The sequence below is a fragment of the Athene noctua genome, chromosome 4, assembly GCF_965140245.1.
Source record: "Athene noctua chromosome 4, bAthNoc1.hap1.1, whole genome shotgun sequence".
Taxonomy (NCBI): Eukaryota; Metazoa; Chordata; class Aves; order Strigiformes; family Strigidae; genus Athene; species Athene noctua.
Genome location: NC_134040.1, coordinates 30,467,098 through 30,484,811, shown reverse-complemented (window position 1 = coordinate 30,484,811; position 17,714 = coordinate 30,467,098). Strand labels below are relative to the sequence as shown.

Genomic DNA, 17,714 nt, shown 5'->3' with positions numbered 1-17,714 from the left:
GCCTGGAAGCAAGCCCAAGTCAACCTTTACTCTTATAATGAGTCAGTCATATGCACTGTGACAACTGTTCCAACCTCCCCTGGAGCCCTCTTGTGCTAGGTGAAATAAGGGGCAGTCCAAAGACCTGACAGCTTCACAGACCAGACCTGTTCTCTAACTACAGAGTCACAGGTAAGCTCTGCAGTCTTAACTGGGGCTCAAAACTTGCCAACTCAGCAGCAGGGCAGCCTAACAATAACCAGCTGGGAGGGTGGGGGGTAAATTTGCTAAGGTCATGAGTAAGTGCATGCATTTCACGGCATTCATTTTCTTCCCCCTGCTGGCTCTGCTTTTGAGAACAGCAGGGGACAGAGACTGACAATGATCCAGACCTCTGAAATGCTCAGAGAGGGAAAGAAGGTCAAGTTCAATTACCTCTTAATTGATAAGCAGGGAGCCGGTAGCCAGGATATGGGGACAGGGTAACATGCCTCTGTGTGTCCTGCACCCCAGGCTTGCTGCTAATGCTGGCCTGTCTGCCAGAGATGTTTAATGCTGTTCCAGCCCATTTTTGTAGGCCAATGCTTTGTTATTATCAGATTTCTCATTAAAAGGACAGCATCAGGTTTTACCTTTGAATATATTTTCTGGGTACCCAGGGATGTCACTAGACATTAACCCCACAGGAACTATGACATCTGCCTTGTACCTGAAACATGAGAATATACAGAATGAGAGGCATTTGTACTTCCTTCCAAACACATGTACATCTTCAGAATATTAGAACCCTGCACAAAGATTCAGTTTTATATCAAATCTTGACCAGAAATAAAAATTTTTTAAACAGCTGTGTTCAGTGGGAAGGAAGATTACACTCCAGTAAAACTGAAAGGAAACATTTTGCAAGGGCAGGCAACAATAAGGTAGCTGAACTTTTCGATCTAACCTTTTGTCCTCTGAGATCTACAGCTTAGTGTCATGGGAGTACAGAGGCGAAGAAAAGCACAGAATAATGAAAATATCACTCAGTAGTTGCTGCATTGGACCAATGTCACACATTTTGAAAATATCTTCAGAAACTTATTGCTTAATCAAAAGCAATAGAGCAGGTCAAAAATCCCAGCAACCCAACATCTCAAAACCACGTTGCAGAAATGAATGTGTTAACTCTGGAAGTTGTTGAGGTTTAACTTGCCAGGCATGAAGTAGCCACAAAACCCTTTGAGATTACCATCTTCTTAGTTTAGACCCATTACTGGTAGTAATTTCTACTCTGTTTATAAGTTGGTTAATCACTACAAAACAGCTTGAATGCAAGGAAGGACTAGGAGCTGGGGGATCTTGTAAGAGAAATTCCTGTCTGACAGCAGATTTTAAAATTAGCAAGCAGCAAGAGTAGGGAATGAGGTCAGACTGCCCATCCCACTATCCTACTGGTTTGTTGGGATGGGGAGAGGAACAAACATTGATAAAGATAAGAAACACTTTTAACTTAATATTAAAGCTTTACCAAGTTTGATGTAATACTGAATTTTAAAGCGTATATAGAAAGACTTTTTTGAGAAATATGATGCCAAAGCCTCAGAAACTGCCCTCACATAAAAGAGAGAGATAAAATAACATCGTAATACTCCAGTTACAAAATACTAGGAGGAAAATTACAGGCAATTTCAGTCCCATTGCTATTTTCTTTACTGCTTTGAAGGAATGCAGTAGATTACCTGCAATAGACAGGCAGGCTTAGAAAATGTTTTTTATAGGCTATTATAGTCTCAAAGGCTTTAACACCTTTGGAAATGTCTACACAGCAAAATAAAGGACACAGAATGGTAAGCCTCAACAAGCTTTTATCTTGCTATTACAAATAACAATAGCATCGAAAGCATAGCAGGTAGAAAGGGCTTTCCACACCAGCATATAACATCAGTATAGTGTCCTGGGGCAGTTTATATTTGGGTTGCTAGTTTGTGCTCCAGTTTGTGTCAGTCCATCTTGTGTTGTGTAGGCATGTTTTCTTTCTTACAGGTGGTAGATGCAATGGAGCTCCCTCTCACCCAACTGAAATCTGAACAGGCTAGGGACAAAACTGCATGTGACATCAAATGATATCACAGACAGTAAGCAGAAGGTTCATTTTGTATATCTCGTCCATTTTAATTGTGATACCAAGAGAACAGGACCTGTAAAGATATGCAGGGAGGAATGTTTTCAGAACACAAAGACCCATCTAGGTTCCTGACTAGTATTTTTTGTTGGATATTTGGCGGCTTCTGTCTCTATGGATGATGTCTGAATACCAAACCATTTGGGGAATGATTGGTTACAGCAAGACCAGGAATGGTCAATGAAACTGTTTGTCTCTAGACTATCTCAAATCCAGCCTAATAAGTAGTGACCAGAAGATTTGGTTAATATCTCCTGCCTATTGTTGAACTTATTTTTAAACAATCATCATTAAGACTATTATTTGCACTGTGGCAAGTGCTGTACAAATAGGGCAAAGCAACAGGAGAACGTAGTGTAAAGGGAGGAGTGAGGTGGATGCCACTAATCTGGGTTAACAGGCACCTGAACAGTCACTGAACAAGAAAGCAAGATGCAAAATAGCACATCCATAGCACCAGAAGTGGCAGCTTGCTGTGCCCATGCTTTGCCAGTCCAGTGGTTAGCATTTACCTGATAATTATACAAGATCCAACCCAAGTTTATCACTGTCAACATAACACACTGCAACACTGCATCACTACACTCCTTGCTCCTTTCTACACCAGTACCAGAGTAGCCTGCATGTTAATTCCCTTCAGGAACTGCACTTTTATACATCTAATTAGAGCCAATTGGAAAAATGTTTTTTCTGCATTGAAAAATAAATTGTTTCCATCAAAAAATCTAACCTACACACCTTTCTTCCATTTCTGAGATACAGCCTGTCCAAAGAAAAAGTTTAAAAAATATTGATGAAAATGTTGAACTGATTTCTTTCCACTTTATTTAGTTGAAAATGATCTGTTCAGAAAAAAGATCCTGATCTGCTAGTAAGGCCATGTATACATTGACTGGTGTGAGTAAAATTTCCAGTCATGTTGAGGAACACAACAGAAAAGAGGCTTACCTTATCCCACTTGTTCCAGCTGTTTGCCATCGCAATGGCACATTTAGCTGCCATCATCTCAATGCAGAAAAAACATAGCAAGCTAACCTGGATACTAGACATGTGCCAACCCAAAACTCAGGGTAGGTTTAGTTTATCCAAGAGATAAAGTGTATATCCATGACTGTGACAGACACACCTTTAAGTCATGTCTGTGCAAACCAGTCACTTTACATGGATACAACACATCTATATTAATGCCTTTCAGTTGATAACTCCATGGGCTTACATTTTTCTAAAGCAGTTAATAAAAAACACACAAACTTTCCATTTGAGAAATAACTTAATATTTTCCTATTACAAGAGCAGTAAAAGGGACCCAACAAGGTCACATAGTCCAACCCTACCACCCCCACCCCAGGCAGGAACAACTAAATTTAAACCATCTATCATGGTAACTGCTTACTATACTTTTCTTGTCTGCTCACACATTCTTTTTAAACCAACCTTAACCTTTGTCTTTCAGCTAAAAGAGGATGGATGATATCTTTCTTGCTCAGTAGACTTCCTGCTGTTTCTCTCTTTCTATGATTTGTTTTTGCTGGATATTTTTCAAAGTCAAATGCCCTTCTTAGAAATCTGGGCACCTTGTTGTTGGAGCTAAAACTGCTGTCAGAGTTCACTATTGACTAATGTGTGTAGACTGGGATTGATGTCAATATTGTAAGTAAAACTAGCGCTTGCAGGAAAAGAATATATAATATTGTGGGCATTGAGATATGTGTCATGGAGACAGTATGTTTTCTGTTCCTTTTCTGATAATTTCTTTGATTTTCTGGGACAGATTCTCAGCTTGTATAAACACAATTTCAAGTAAGACTGACCCATGACAGTTTACACTAAGCAATAAGCTGGCTCTCAGTCTTGACAGATAGTGTACTTGAGCAACCGTAAATGAGAATTCACAATATTTCTCTGTGGCTCCACCTGCACTGTACATGATGGGGTTTACCAAGAAAAAATATAAACCTGTGGGAAAACACAGATTTGTTTGTAATGCACACTACTGAGAAAACAGCACAGACGTCTTTTTTGAAACAGAGATATAACTTACAAGATGCTATAGCCCAAAGGTATATTTTGGCCAAAATGTTATGCTCTGATGGAACACAGAAAAGTACAGATCACAAGAAATAAGCTTTGATCAACAAATGTAGCATAAACACAGTTATCACATAATTATGTCTTTGACATTCTCTGCTGCAAAAGTTGTAGGTTTGTGGAAGGCCCTAGAATTGTAAGAGCATGAATACAAAACAGCCATTTTCTCATATTTCAAGTGATGAGGAAAGAAGTAACAGCCTATACATTTTCACTGGGCATTTTTTTAGTGTTCCTGAGCAGGAAAAAAAAGGAAGTCTCCTGCCTGTTTTCTCCTCGTATGTATTAAACTAATTACTCTGCTTTAACAAGGGGAACTTTGTTCTCATAATTTCCAAGTTTCATTCCAACCCCTGCAGCTAATCATGGCCACGGTCGCTGATAATGAGTAGTAAATTGTTATAGTCCTCAGAGCCTGATAGGTACATTCCAGCCTGCATCATGTAGCCCTGCTTCTCTATACATTATTGTTCACAGATGGTAGCTGTCAAACTCTGTCAACTTCATATACACATTCAGAGTCACATCCGCATTCCTGGAATTTATGACTGCACAGCCCTCACCTTCTAAGGCCCTTAATTCAATAACATGTCACGTCCCTTCAGTCTCACCCTGCTTTAAAATACTTTCACCCACTTACAGGCCTTCCATTTAGAAAAAAAACCCTACTGAGTTATTACAATGTAAATATTTTAATAGAAGGTGGGGGGGTGGGGGAAGCCTATCTGGCTTTAAACAGCCCATTATTATGTTAAGATTGATGGTCAGGAGCTAATGGAGCATTTGCTTTAAAAGTTTATTTAACTACAGGGAAAGTGGATATAGATATGTGTATCTATTGACTGCCTCATCACGGAGTCTTTGGGTAACAGTATATAATATAAAGAGATATCTGCAGAGGCTTCATTGTCTAAAGGGTTATTATTTAGCCCAACTTTGTCTAATATTTAAAACCCAAGCAAAATAAAACCAGGTATGAATAATTTCCATTTAATTTTAAAAGCCTTTATTTTTACATGAGTACATATTGCACTTCGAAGATGGATGTCTGAGGACACTGTCACTAATACATAAATGAAAAAGGACAAATTCCTTCCTTTGCCCAGACTGAGAAAATGAAGTGCAAATAAGTAAACAAGACAAATAAATCATAACAAATTAATTAAAAGACTTTTTTTTTTTCTTCTGCCTAAAAATGCAAGGAAGTTACCAGTAACCCAGAGACCATACTTGCTGCATGTATCTCCCATTTCCTTGGAGCGCTCTTCTAGCCAAGCTCCTGTTGGCTCAGGAAAGGAAATCTGTAGAGACACCTTTCCAGAGCATTTGCACTTTCATATTGGCCTTGTCTCTAGTTTACCCAGGCCGTCTTCCAGAAGAGACTTGAGTAGAGCAAGCTACAGTAGTGGTCTGTAAACTGACCACGTCTCAAGGCTGGAGACGAAGCAGCCAGAGCTCTGAGATGGATCTGCCTTTGTATTTCCCACCTCTGAGTTACTCAAAAAGACAGCAAGTCCTTAAAACTGAGGGAAGCTGGATTTTACTAGGATGTGCACTATAAATGCTTCTTAAAGACAGAAAACTCAAACGGCACACATGGGAGATATCAGAAATTAAAATGATTGGTACAAAACTCTCCCCTGCCCCACTGTGTCCTTAAAGACAGGCCCTTACTTAAAGGCTTGAGGTTTTTTTTTAAATTTTACTTCTTCCGCAAATGAAGAACACCCAAGCATTACCCTGCTGACACCAGTGTGAGTGACGTGTTATGAGTGCATGCCCTGTGAATGGCACAGTGTTTCACCACTAACTCAGCAGCCACACTGGCTCTCTTAGAAATTAAGGCAGTCTTATGCTGTGAACAAACTGAGCCAAGTTTTTCTCCTACATGTCTTTCAGGCTATAGTAAGCCAGTTTGCATCTATGAATAATGTAGTAAGACATAGCTGGTCTTGGAGAAACACTTCAATTACACCCCCACACTCCCAGTAAAAGGAGAACTATGAGTCATCTGATAAGGGTTACTCTGAAATTCGGTTCCAATGCTGGAGTCTCCCCTCATTAAGCTTTTTAAAAGAACCCTAAGACTCTTACCAGCGTCCCTGGTGGGAATTGGTGCCACAAGTAAGGGCATGTAGCATACATGCTGTCATATTTATGGCCATCTCCTCCACTGATAATATCACTGTGAACCCATCATTGCAGCTGTGATGTATATGTCAGATGAAAGGTTTGTGAGGCTGTAATTTAGCCAGAGCTGGATATTCTGAGACCACAGAGGTGGTGACCTCAAGATCATGTCACAGTGAGACTCCTTTACAGGTTCCCCCAATGCAAAAGTGCATCCTGCCAAGGTGGAGATGCAGTCTGGGTAAGAGGCTGGCTCTTGTGAAGTCTTGGGAATAACATTCTGAAAACAGCATGTTCTGTTGTGTTCCTTCACTTCGTGTGAAAGGGTAACAATTAAATCACTGCAAAACACATCAAATAATACTTCAGTACCAGCCACAAGCAAGCTAAAAATGGCTGAGGATTTAACTCAAGTTGTGAATTTAAGTCTAATTCTCAAAGGGAAAGTCTGATAGACCAAGCCACCTGGGAATATAAGGGGGAAAAAAAAAAAAAAAAAAAAAAAAGGCAAAAATGCATTCACCTCACTAGTAAAAAATTAACAAGGTGAGGAATGTTTTGGTAGTCTGTGATTTCTGAGATTCTAGTCTGATTCCCTTGGTGCCACAGTTCTGTAGAATTGGGTAAATTGTGTCCAGACTCGCTCTATCACAGAGGAGATAAATAGAATCAAGACTTCAAAATTACTCAGATATCACAGTAAAAGTGGCTACAAAAGGGTCTGCATTATCACAGGTCTGGACTTGAGTCAGGAAAACATCTTGAGTCAGGAAAGCTCTTCAAGTCACCAGGACATACGGTCTATTCACAGTGACACTGCCCCAGTGCCTCTGTTCTTTGTCTCTTTAGAGAGTAGAAGCAGAAGGTTATATGAAAGCTTTTCAGTAAGAGCTTATCTGTTTTTAAGATACTGGAAAAGGAAAATGGCAATTTATAGGCAATTATTTTAAAAAGGCTCCTATGTATAGGTTTTTGCCATGACAAGACAATGTCTCAGTCTGTTCTGCATATTCTCTAGAGCTGCAGGGCATAAAAGAAAGGAGCATTACATGGCACACTGCTGCTAACAGAGCCACAACATCTATCACCTGTGAAATCAGTCAGCCAGGCCCATTCTGGCTCTTACTCTGTTCTCTTCCTTGATAACCATTCATCTAGAAGTATATGGCATGTCTGAGAAAAATAACCTCAAGGATTAATCTAGTCTTCCTAGGAATACTTGTCTTGAACAGCCAGTTGTCTAAATGAGGGGAGCCATGGATACCAATTACCCTTCTAGGTGCTGGGCTATCACCTGTAACATCTGATGAAGATCCATGGTATAACAGGGAGTGTGAAGAGCAGCAGTTAGTACAGATGGTGATTCAGTCCCACTGAATCATATTGGCCAAACTACTGATCCCTGTTATTCTGCAGTAACCTATATTTGTAAAGTACTCTCCTCCTATTAAACTGTTTTATTAGAATTGCTTAGCAAAATGAGACTGCCTGAGCATAAACGTGTGTGGAATTCAGCAGAATGTGGCTTGGATCTTAGCTGGTAACTTAAGTGTTAGTATGACAGGTAATTACAACCCATATTCAAAAGAAAGTGCTAGAAAAAAAAATGTGACTTTTGAAAGAATGGTTGTAATTGTTTCCTAAATTTAAAAAAAAGGGGGAAACAATTACTTTAGTCTTACCTATGAGTAGAATTGCAGGTTATACAGAAAAAAATCTAGTAAATGTAAGATTGCATGGATTTAGATTTTCAAACTTTCTCCACTGTTGCAGGATCTGAACCAAATCCAACTGTTTGAAAGCCACTGAAATGTACTCTTTTCAAAATACAAATCTAATCCATTCTAACTCTATGCACCGCTTGTTACAAACAAAAAGTCAGCTTTTTTTCCCTGTTTATATATCAGTTACAGCTTAACTGGGGATACAGAGGAGTCACTGTACTGGCGACTTGCTGCTGATCTACACCACATTCCTTCAGGTGCCGATGAGAGCGGCCTTATCGGGAAACTTTGTGCAGGTGCGCCAGGGAGCGCGCTGTGCTGGCAGCCGGCTGGGGAGCATTCTTCTGCTGAAACGTCAGGGCCTAATTACACAGCAGTCATCGGGGAACACATACAATACAGAGAATTTCTGATCCAAAGTCCACAAATAATAGCAAAAAGCATTTTCTAATATGAACAGAAGTGATTTTGCAAGTCATGTTCTTGCTTCACCTTGCCAAGAGACTTAAATAGAAACATTCCTTTGCTGAGTGAGCCTATGTGAAAAACACAACTGAAGCAGTAAACAGTGAAACAACTCACAAGCAGCTTGTAAAAAGTGGAATAGGTACATGTTATTAAAAATACATATGGGTCTGTACTACACTGCTTATTTTCAAAGTGTTCTGTACCTTGAGCAGCAGGACTATGAACTCCCAAGTCTCACCAGGTGAAGAGGAGGGATGGAGGTAATAGCAGGAAGAAGACCTGGCAGGGGCATGAAACATTAAGATTTTGGAAGGAAGAGAATTTAACTCAATCTGCTACTCACCTTCCCTTCTCTGCTGGAGCCTTGCTGGAGAAGATGTTGATGAAGGTGAAGTATCATGTTAAAAGGCCAGGACTGGAGAGACACCCCCAGAGATCGCTCTGGGAAGGGAAATGGGGGGCACAGGAGGTTACTTGTCAGCTAAGGAGGAGATGCATGAAGAACTTGTTTAATGTGAGGAGATGCAGGAAACCTGTTTCCTTACTGGGACAAGCATGGTTTAGACCAGAATTATAGTAGTTATCTCAGCAGCAGTTGCCAAAACCATTACTGTTTCAAACTGGTGCTCAATGTGATTTTTATCCAGGTTAATGATAATTCAGCACTATAACCAGAAGCTTTCAAGAGCCTCTATGGAACAGCGCGTCCAGTGTGCTGAAACTATCACACCATCAACCAAACACTCACTTCACATGCTTCCTGGGCACTATGGCCACCTAGAAGTTTGGGGCACTTTTGAGACAAAGCTTTCTGTAGTTGGCATATCAAAAGCAGAAATAGGTTTGGGGTTTTTTCACTCACTGAATAAGGCATTTTGTTGAATGGCAAGGTAGCAAGGTTTTGTGATATGATAATCTGTAGGACTGAAATGTTTCTAGGTAAGTACGACAAAGAAACCTTGATAATAGATTCATGGAATTTGGTCTAACAACAAGAACTTCAGAACATACTTGTTTGGCCACTCTGATCTTGATTACACTATTAATGTGAAGATGATTCAAGTATAAATTAATTGCTCTCTTACACTTGAATAAGGTACTCCAGTTGTACTGTGGGATATATTACTTTACATATTTTTAATACATATATAAATTAGATTACTAGTTCATAAAAGGGCACATGAATACAGGAAGATAGGTGTGGTGTTACTACCTCCTCTAGGGAGCACAGGGTCAAGAGGTATCTATATATAACCAAGCAAGGTGAACAGTATGTATTGATCTTTGTTCTGTGCTAGAAGGGATTTTATTACTGTTCACTGTCCTCACAGAAAAAAATAAAGAGAGATTACCAGCATCAACTGGTATCCATAGGATATAGCAACTCCTTTGTTAAGTCTAGTGCTGAGCTGTAAAATTAGTCGTCCTTTGTGGCTCTTGCTTTAGATGAAGGATGAGAACTTTTCCCTCCTCTTTATCCCAGTCATCCTGTGTTGCTGGATGAGAAAGCTCACACTGTACTAGTTCTGGGAACAAAAGGAACAGTTATTTTCTCTAGTGCTGACAACCTGATACTATTCACAAGCACTGCCAATTTAAATTAGGAACGTGGAAAAGGTACAAGAAGTTTAGGCAGCTTAACTGAATTGGCATACTTATTGAAAAGGACCTCTGGTACCCTGAGTTTGTATGCAGCTGGCAGAGCTACTAAGACAGAACAATTGATCACCAGAAACACAAATGTGGACCAGACATGTTTCATTCAATTAAGCGTTCAGTCAGATTTTTGTCCTCCATCTAGGCATTCTAACAGCAAATGTACCCAGGTGTTATTTTTTAAATAGAACTGCAATTTGAATATTGCCAAGCCAACAAGATTGTTACCAGAAGGGTCACAAGCATCCTTAAAAATAGCATGAAGTGACCTATTTTCTAGTAACAAAAGTCCTTGAAGGTATGACTTTTTGAGACTTTACATGCAGTTATTTTTGTCTCTCAGTGTTTCAATATCAGCTGAAAATCATCTTAAGTGTTACAGTATGGTGGCAATAAGTTTCCTGCTCTCATGCTGGAACAAGAAGGAAAGTTCAGCGGTGTTCTTTTCATTTACTTGCTAAATGTTGGATGTGTAGAAAATAAGAGGGTAGGCCAGTACAGTCTTGAATACTGATGGTGAAAGATTATAGCCTGATGATTTCAAAACCTCTTTAAAAATTATTCTGAGAACAAAATATACCTGTATGCTTTTTCCCTCTATGCTGAGAGATTAGATGAGTACAAAACAGTGCATGGGCTCCCTGTCTCCATAATAAAAAAATCACCAGGCTCTGACATAAATCTACAGTAATTCTAAAATAGATTGATATGGTTATTATGAGCAACTATCTAGCAAATGTCTCAGCTATAAGTTTTATTAAGTTACAAAATAAAGACAAAGAGGAGAAAGCGACAAGTATTTTCTCCACTCCCATTTTACCAACTCCACATTACTTCAGTGCTGATTATTAACCCGTAGGTGTTTTTAACAGTTGGTTTGGATACTACACAGCCTCATGGAAACTTTGGTCAACCCTCTGGATAATTTTCATCCCTTGTCCCCTTCCTTTGTGTAAGTTTGAGATTTTCACAACTGAAAAAATGAAGCTTAGGTTTCATAAAGAAGTTTTATGATAATTTAGAGTAATTTGGGTTTTTTTACCCTTCATTGATGATACAATATGCAGCAGTTTTGCTTTTCAGTAGCATGCTCCAGCGTTTTGCCACACATTCTGTTTTAGCTTTTTCTCCTTTCAAGCCAACCCCTGAGATAAGTGTTGCAACTTGAACAAGGCAAAGTCTCTGCATTATAAAAAATATCCTGGATTTGACACAGTAACATTTCCTTCACAAGGCAAAGAGCCTTTTTGTCACAATTCATTAAGTTTCAAAAACCTATATATGGTACTTCACTAAAATTTTATCATTTCTGGGACTTACAGAAATTTCTTTCATATTACTGTGAATCAGGGCAAACCTGCTATAAGCTATCACTTGGTAAAAAGCAGCTCTGTTACCATATGCAGAGAATCTAACAAGATGCTCTGAATAAATGGAGCACAAGTACATCTTCAAACAAAATTACAATTATCCTTGGGCAGCCAAGGTGTTTGGCAGTTTTACAGTGAGTACGATGAGGTAATGGACAACAAAAGAAGGAACTAATTTTGTCAATTTAGTAAAATCAGTTATTTACAGAAGTATGATTATAAGGATACATGTTTGCTCCTACTGCTTTACACACAATTCCAGCTGTTCTAAACAGTTGCAGAAAAGCAAAATTATTATTGTTATAAAATCATTAATGCTGTATATCCTGCACTGCGGCTGGATGCCCAACACTATAGACATCCAGGACCCTTAGGATATATTCAGACTCCATAGCACAAATTCTCCCACAAAATTAAGTCTAAGCAGAATAATTTGCATACTGCAAGAAGTCTAAATGCAATTTTATGGTGTTCCCTACAGGCTTATTTACCATGTTCCTCTCCACTACCACAACAAGGACTGATTCTATATAAATTACAGTGGACTTTTTTACACTGCAGTGATCACATCCCTTTAGGCTCATTTGTAGGTTTGCAGCTCCAAGGAGAGAACAGAAAATGAACTCCTGAGGGAACTGTACCCTTCTCTCACCCTACAAATGTCTGAGAGCATACTTTTATACCTATGCAAATTATAATGAGGCCCCATCCATTTCCATTACCTTCCTTCTCACTCCCTAACTCTTCCCTGAAGACATAATGCTCCCCAGAAGCTGCGTCTGCTGGGACCTACATTCTTGATGAGTCCTCTGTCTTTGTTCTGATTAATCTTAGGTAGCCATCCATCCCTGGTGCAGATCATTTCTGTATGCATGTTTACATCACAGACCTGATCCAAACAGCCTGGAATCAAAAGCATCAAGCAAATGTAGTAAAACCCCTAGTACTGCGTTCAGCAGAGTATAGCTGAAAAAAGAGCAAAGAGTCACAGTCTGTGATCTCAACCAGTTCAGTTTCCAGTTAGACAAGGACAGAAACCACGGCGCCAACACAACCAATTGCATCTGAAAGCTCAAAGATGTTCTTGCTAAATTTGAGCACTGCTTTTCTAACAAGCAGAGGTGATATTACCCTTGTATTTTTTCCAGCTGAATTAACAGCAATTACCTAAATGAACAATTCGTTTTCTGGACAGGCTGCCTCCAAACAATTTTGGGGGGAAAAATTCTGAAAAATTAAAAAAAATCAAGTGAGCTTTTAGATTAACATTACTGAGTTATGCAATATACTTAATCATATGGCTTGTGTTTTAGACATCTTCTTAGCAGGTTGTGAACAATTATATTTCAGACTCCTAAACTGTCAGTCTACAGACACTGATAACCAATATCCCACCTCTTGCCAAGTTATAGATCAGAAATGTGAGAGGTATGTGAAATGTTTCTGATTTTGACATATAAACTATCAAACAAGAACAAAGACTAGTTTAGCTTCAATGCAGACTAAACAGAGTTTTACAAAATGTCTAGATTTTGTTCTATGTTTCATTCTGTTCTTGCCAGTTTTATATCAGCTCTAGATAAGTTTTGGTCATCAACTAATTCTCATGTTGACTTTGATTTTGGTTTTGACTTTGATTACCAAAACAAAGCAACCAGACCCAGCTCTCAAGGTTCCCAAACAACATGTGAAACACAAACTACTGCATCTTCACTTTCTGCTTTCATTCTTTGGAATCATTCACACATCCATATCTATACTTTTCTTCAGTCCATGCCAAAAAACTTAAATCAAATTTGGGGTAGGTTTCCAGTTTCAAACTAGAATTGGAATTACAACACCCCTGTGATTGCTATAAACACTTTTTCAGTTGTCTCATGGTGCTTCCTCAAGCCATCATTTTCTAAGTAGATTTGTTTCATTATTTTAACTCTATGTTCTATCTAGTTTTAATTACAATTAATTACATATTGTTTAAATAGGATTTTCTTTTACCCCAGTGATATTACCACAATAACACTAAAGCATGCACACAATAATCTGAGACTGTCCATCTATTCTAGATCAAGTCTTCCATACCATTCTCTGTATGAAACTCATCTTTTCCTAAATCTCTTTACCTCAGTGACTGTTTTGATTTACAGGTTGGCCCTGTAGTGTGTTGCAGACTATGGGTATGAACTATAAATAGTGACTCTACATCTAGAGCCGTATTTTAGGAAACAAGATTCAAGCAGAGAGTTAAGTTTTACATGGAACTAGCTCAGGTTCCTAAAAGAACTGCATCATGAGTAACAAAATTTCCTCAAATCAAGCTCCTGCCTACTAAAATAGCTCATATTTGCAAGACTGCTTATGTTGTGTGATGTATTTGCTGATACATAGGACATGAACTAAGGCTTCATGAAAGACAGTCTACAATGATGTCTGTGTTTTATATTTCCTTCAGTGCCTACAGGGTATTAAATAAATTTTTCCTCTTGGCTTCATGATGTAAGTATGGAATTACATTATCAACAGTTTCAGTGTGGCCAACACAAACTACTTGTCTGAACCAAACACACCCTGCCACCTGAAGAGATTAAGGAATACCAAAGATTTTGATTTTAGTAACCAGCAGTGGGATTTTCGAACTATTCAGCACTGGCCAACTTTTTCTTTATCAACATCAACAGTAAAACTCTAATTTCAGAATGCCTGGAAAGAATCCAGTTCCGAATACTTCTGAAAAACCCTACCCTAAAAATCTTTGTTTTAAATTACCTCAAAACACACAATTTATAGAATCTATCATGAGAAATTCTGCCAGAGTGAATCTGAAAGGCAGCTGGGAATATAAGAAAAGAGATGATCCATGTGATATTCTTACTTGGAGCTTTGAAATCTGACAAGTGAAAAATAATTTATTTTGAAGGAAAAACAATTCCTCTCCACCCCCTTTCAATACATGAAACATTCACCTCTAATTTATTTTTCCACAAGAAAATGCAACAGTATTTTGCACTACTGAGTTTTATGCAAGACACTCTCAAGCAGTCCAACTTGTACTCCAATTTCAAGGCAATAAAAACATATATAAACTGTGTAAAAGTCCAACAGAATAAAAAGAAAGCCTCTTAAATCACAGTCCATAACTACTTTGAATATTTCAATTGCAAATTGCAAGGGAATTTTTCTCCCTGTTTTCACACAAACATACACAAAATATTGGGAATATATTAAATAACCTTCTTAAGGCAGACTCAGTAATAACAGTTAGTCTGAATAAAACCAAAAAGTGGTGAAATGGGAATAATTCACAATTAAACTGCAGAATACACAATGGAAAGACAGATCACTTATATGGAAGAACAAAAGGTATTATTCTTAAAGCAAAAACCAAAGGTAGTACATGAGAAACTGTATGAGTCAAGCTAGAAACTTGTGACACCCTGCTGAATAAGATCAAAGATAAACTCAGTTTAACAGCATGAGGATTACTGAGAAAAAGCCCAACTTTATATAACCCCAGACCTTCAGGCTGGGCACCTGGTAGCATAGCACAGGAATGGTGAGGTGAGCTACTGAGATAAGAAAGAGGCAAGACTGAGGACAGGACCTCAAAACGTTTTAGACATTAGGCTATGAATAGCAACCTCAGAAAAGTAACTAAGGTTTGTAGAAAGGAGTGGGGGCCTGACTCTCTGCTGAAGTAAATAAGCACAGTTTCATTGAATTTCAGTGAAAATGTCTGAAGACCTATGCTATATTTGTGCTAGCATGCTTGTTAACCACCACACTGATTTAAAGATCCTAGTGACCAACTAAGTTTGCATACCTTATTTTTGGAAGTTTTAAAGCTAGATTCAAGCAGCCTTTTAAAATTCTAATTGGTAGGTCTCAAGCCAGAGAGAGAGGAGAGAGCAGCTCTTCTGTAATATTACAGTTTACACGGAATTACATTTCCACTTAATAAAAAATGCAACAATTTTCTAAAAAAAATATTAAACAATGGTAGTACCCTCTCTATATTTTTCTCCTCATAAATCAAGTTCCATCCAAGGGTTACATGGTAGCTGTTACTAACTACATAACAAATGCTGTGTCTGCTTACAGTTCCTGAAGTGACAGCAGCACTATATCTCATAGCACTGTGAAGCACTTTGAGATATGTGGGATATTTAATAGGATATATAATACATTAACTATTTTTCTTTACCTTTTTATTTCATATCCAAACCCTATATCCAAATATGGAAAGCACTCATCCGATAGCTGAAGCTGCATTTAGTTAACAGTCATAATTCTAGTCAAAAAGGAAAACTATCAGCCCCCCTCTAATGGCATAAATACAGATAATCAAGTTCTCAGTGTTTTATGATGAATTCTTGGCACGCTTTCTTTTTCCTAGCAATTCCCAAAGAAAGTGAGCAAGTAGTTCAAGGAAAGAGTGGACTACAGTGTGCAGTGCATAAGCCAGGTGGTGTTAACATCATTACGGAAGTATGACAACAGCAGTAATTTTTCTCTTCCTGCTCACCTCTAAAATATGCTGCCTGAAGGCATGCAAGAAAAAAAAAAAATTTTTTTGTGATTTTTAAGTATCAGCTTAATACTGTCTGTAATTATGTCTTAATCAGTCACACAGATAGCTACAAGACAGAGGTAGGATTTTTCCATATCTCAAACTTGTATTTTTATACTTCTTTCAAATCACATATATCCCATAGCATTTATTAAAAAGTTGCTTCTCCATATTCTGTCAGTCTAAGATTTTTTTTTGTTGTTGAGCATTTCTGAGAAACAGTACAAACAAAACTCAAATGCTATAATAAATCTACTGAGTGTTCATAAATTGGTTGAGGAAACTCCATGAAAAGTGGCTACTTCAGAGGAAGATTGAAGGCGGAGGAGCCTGGAAAAAATTTGGCAATCTGAGGAACATGGTGTAGAGCTTAATAAGACCAACCTATAGAAGTACCTTGAGATCTTCCTTATGCTTAGACTCATGGCATATTGACACACTGCAAGATCATGTATCAAGTCAGGTGAGAACAGATGAAATATTTACTGTGAATCAAAACAGATACAGCAATAAAATAGAAGTTTGGAAGAAAAAACAGAAGTACAGCACCCCAGTAGCAGTAAAATAAGTCACCCTGTTACTCATTTGTATAATTAGTTTCCTTTAACTAACACGTGTTAAAACAATGTTGGAGGAGAGCCACAGCAGTTGGAACCATCATTTCCCAGCTCTCACCAAAAGGGCAGCTGGGACCTAGCCCAGATGCATCTCAGTCTTCACACAACAGGAGACAGGTGGGAATCAGACCACATTGCTATTACATCTGCAGCACTACAAAGAAGAAATGACCTACAATTAAGGTACACAAACCTGGAGTGTTCTCACTACAACAAAATTATATTAAAACCCTGACCCGGCAGCACTTTTTGCATAAGGCCAAGAAATTATTTATGCCCTGCTGTCAACAATGTATAAACAAGGAGCAGTGGACAACTGAAAGGATTGCAGCTGATAAGCAGTTCTAAGAAATATACTCATTATGCAGAATAAGAAGCAGCAATGGCTTGAATCAGGGAGGGACTTAATGTCACCTTATAGTTCTTGGGGTAGCTTTTTAATAATTCTCCCATTACTGTAACTATAAAAACACATCATAGAGTTAAAACATTTTTATTGCAAATATATGAGTTCTCTCATTATACCTTTTTTCTCTTTCCAGCTTTTCTTGATGGCAGGCATATGTCTAGATGAAAATCCCAGATTTCATGTAGAGCAGCGGCAGATTTTTTTTTAAATTTTCTACTTACTTCTTTTTATATATTTTTTTCTTCTTTTTTCTTTTATACCACCCAAGAGAGGACAGAGAAGCCATAACCCATCTGCAAATTGAAACAGCAGCAGCAAGGTCTAAAACAGAAGTTTTGAGGAAACCCATGAGTATCTGGAAAAAAAAATGGTATGTCACAGCATAGTGGCAACTTTAAAAAAACTTGTGCCATACTGGACCTGGAATCAGTATCTTGAGTCTGGGTATGTGGGAGAAAACACATTATTTCTGGAAATAGACTGCATCCTTCTGTTTGCTTTACTTGGCTTTATTCCCTTCTGGTTACTTTACCAATAAAGTATGT

General features: G+C 38.3%; 1 protein-coding gene across 1 annotated transcript in view; it reads left to right on the top strand.

Annotated features, from left to right (window-relative positions):
- Positions 1–17,509, top strand: part of SCFD2 (sec1 family domain containing 2) — a 239,305-nt gene extending 221,796 nt beyond the window's left edge. Inside the window, exon 9 of the mRNA XM_074903832.1 lies at positions 17,438–17,509. Coding sequence (XP_074759933.1) covers positions 17,438–17,473 — 36 coding nt within the window. The 3' untranslated portion in view covers positions 17,474–17,509. The remainder of the gene's footprint in view (positions 1–17,437) is intronic.
- Positions 17,510–17,714: the final 205 nt, after the last annotated feature.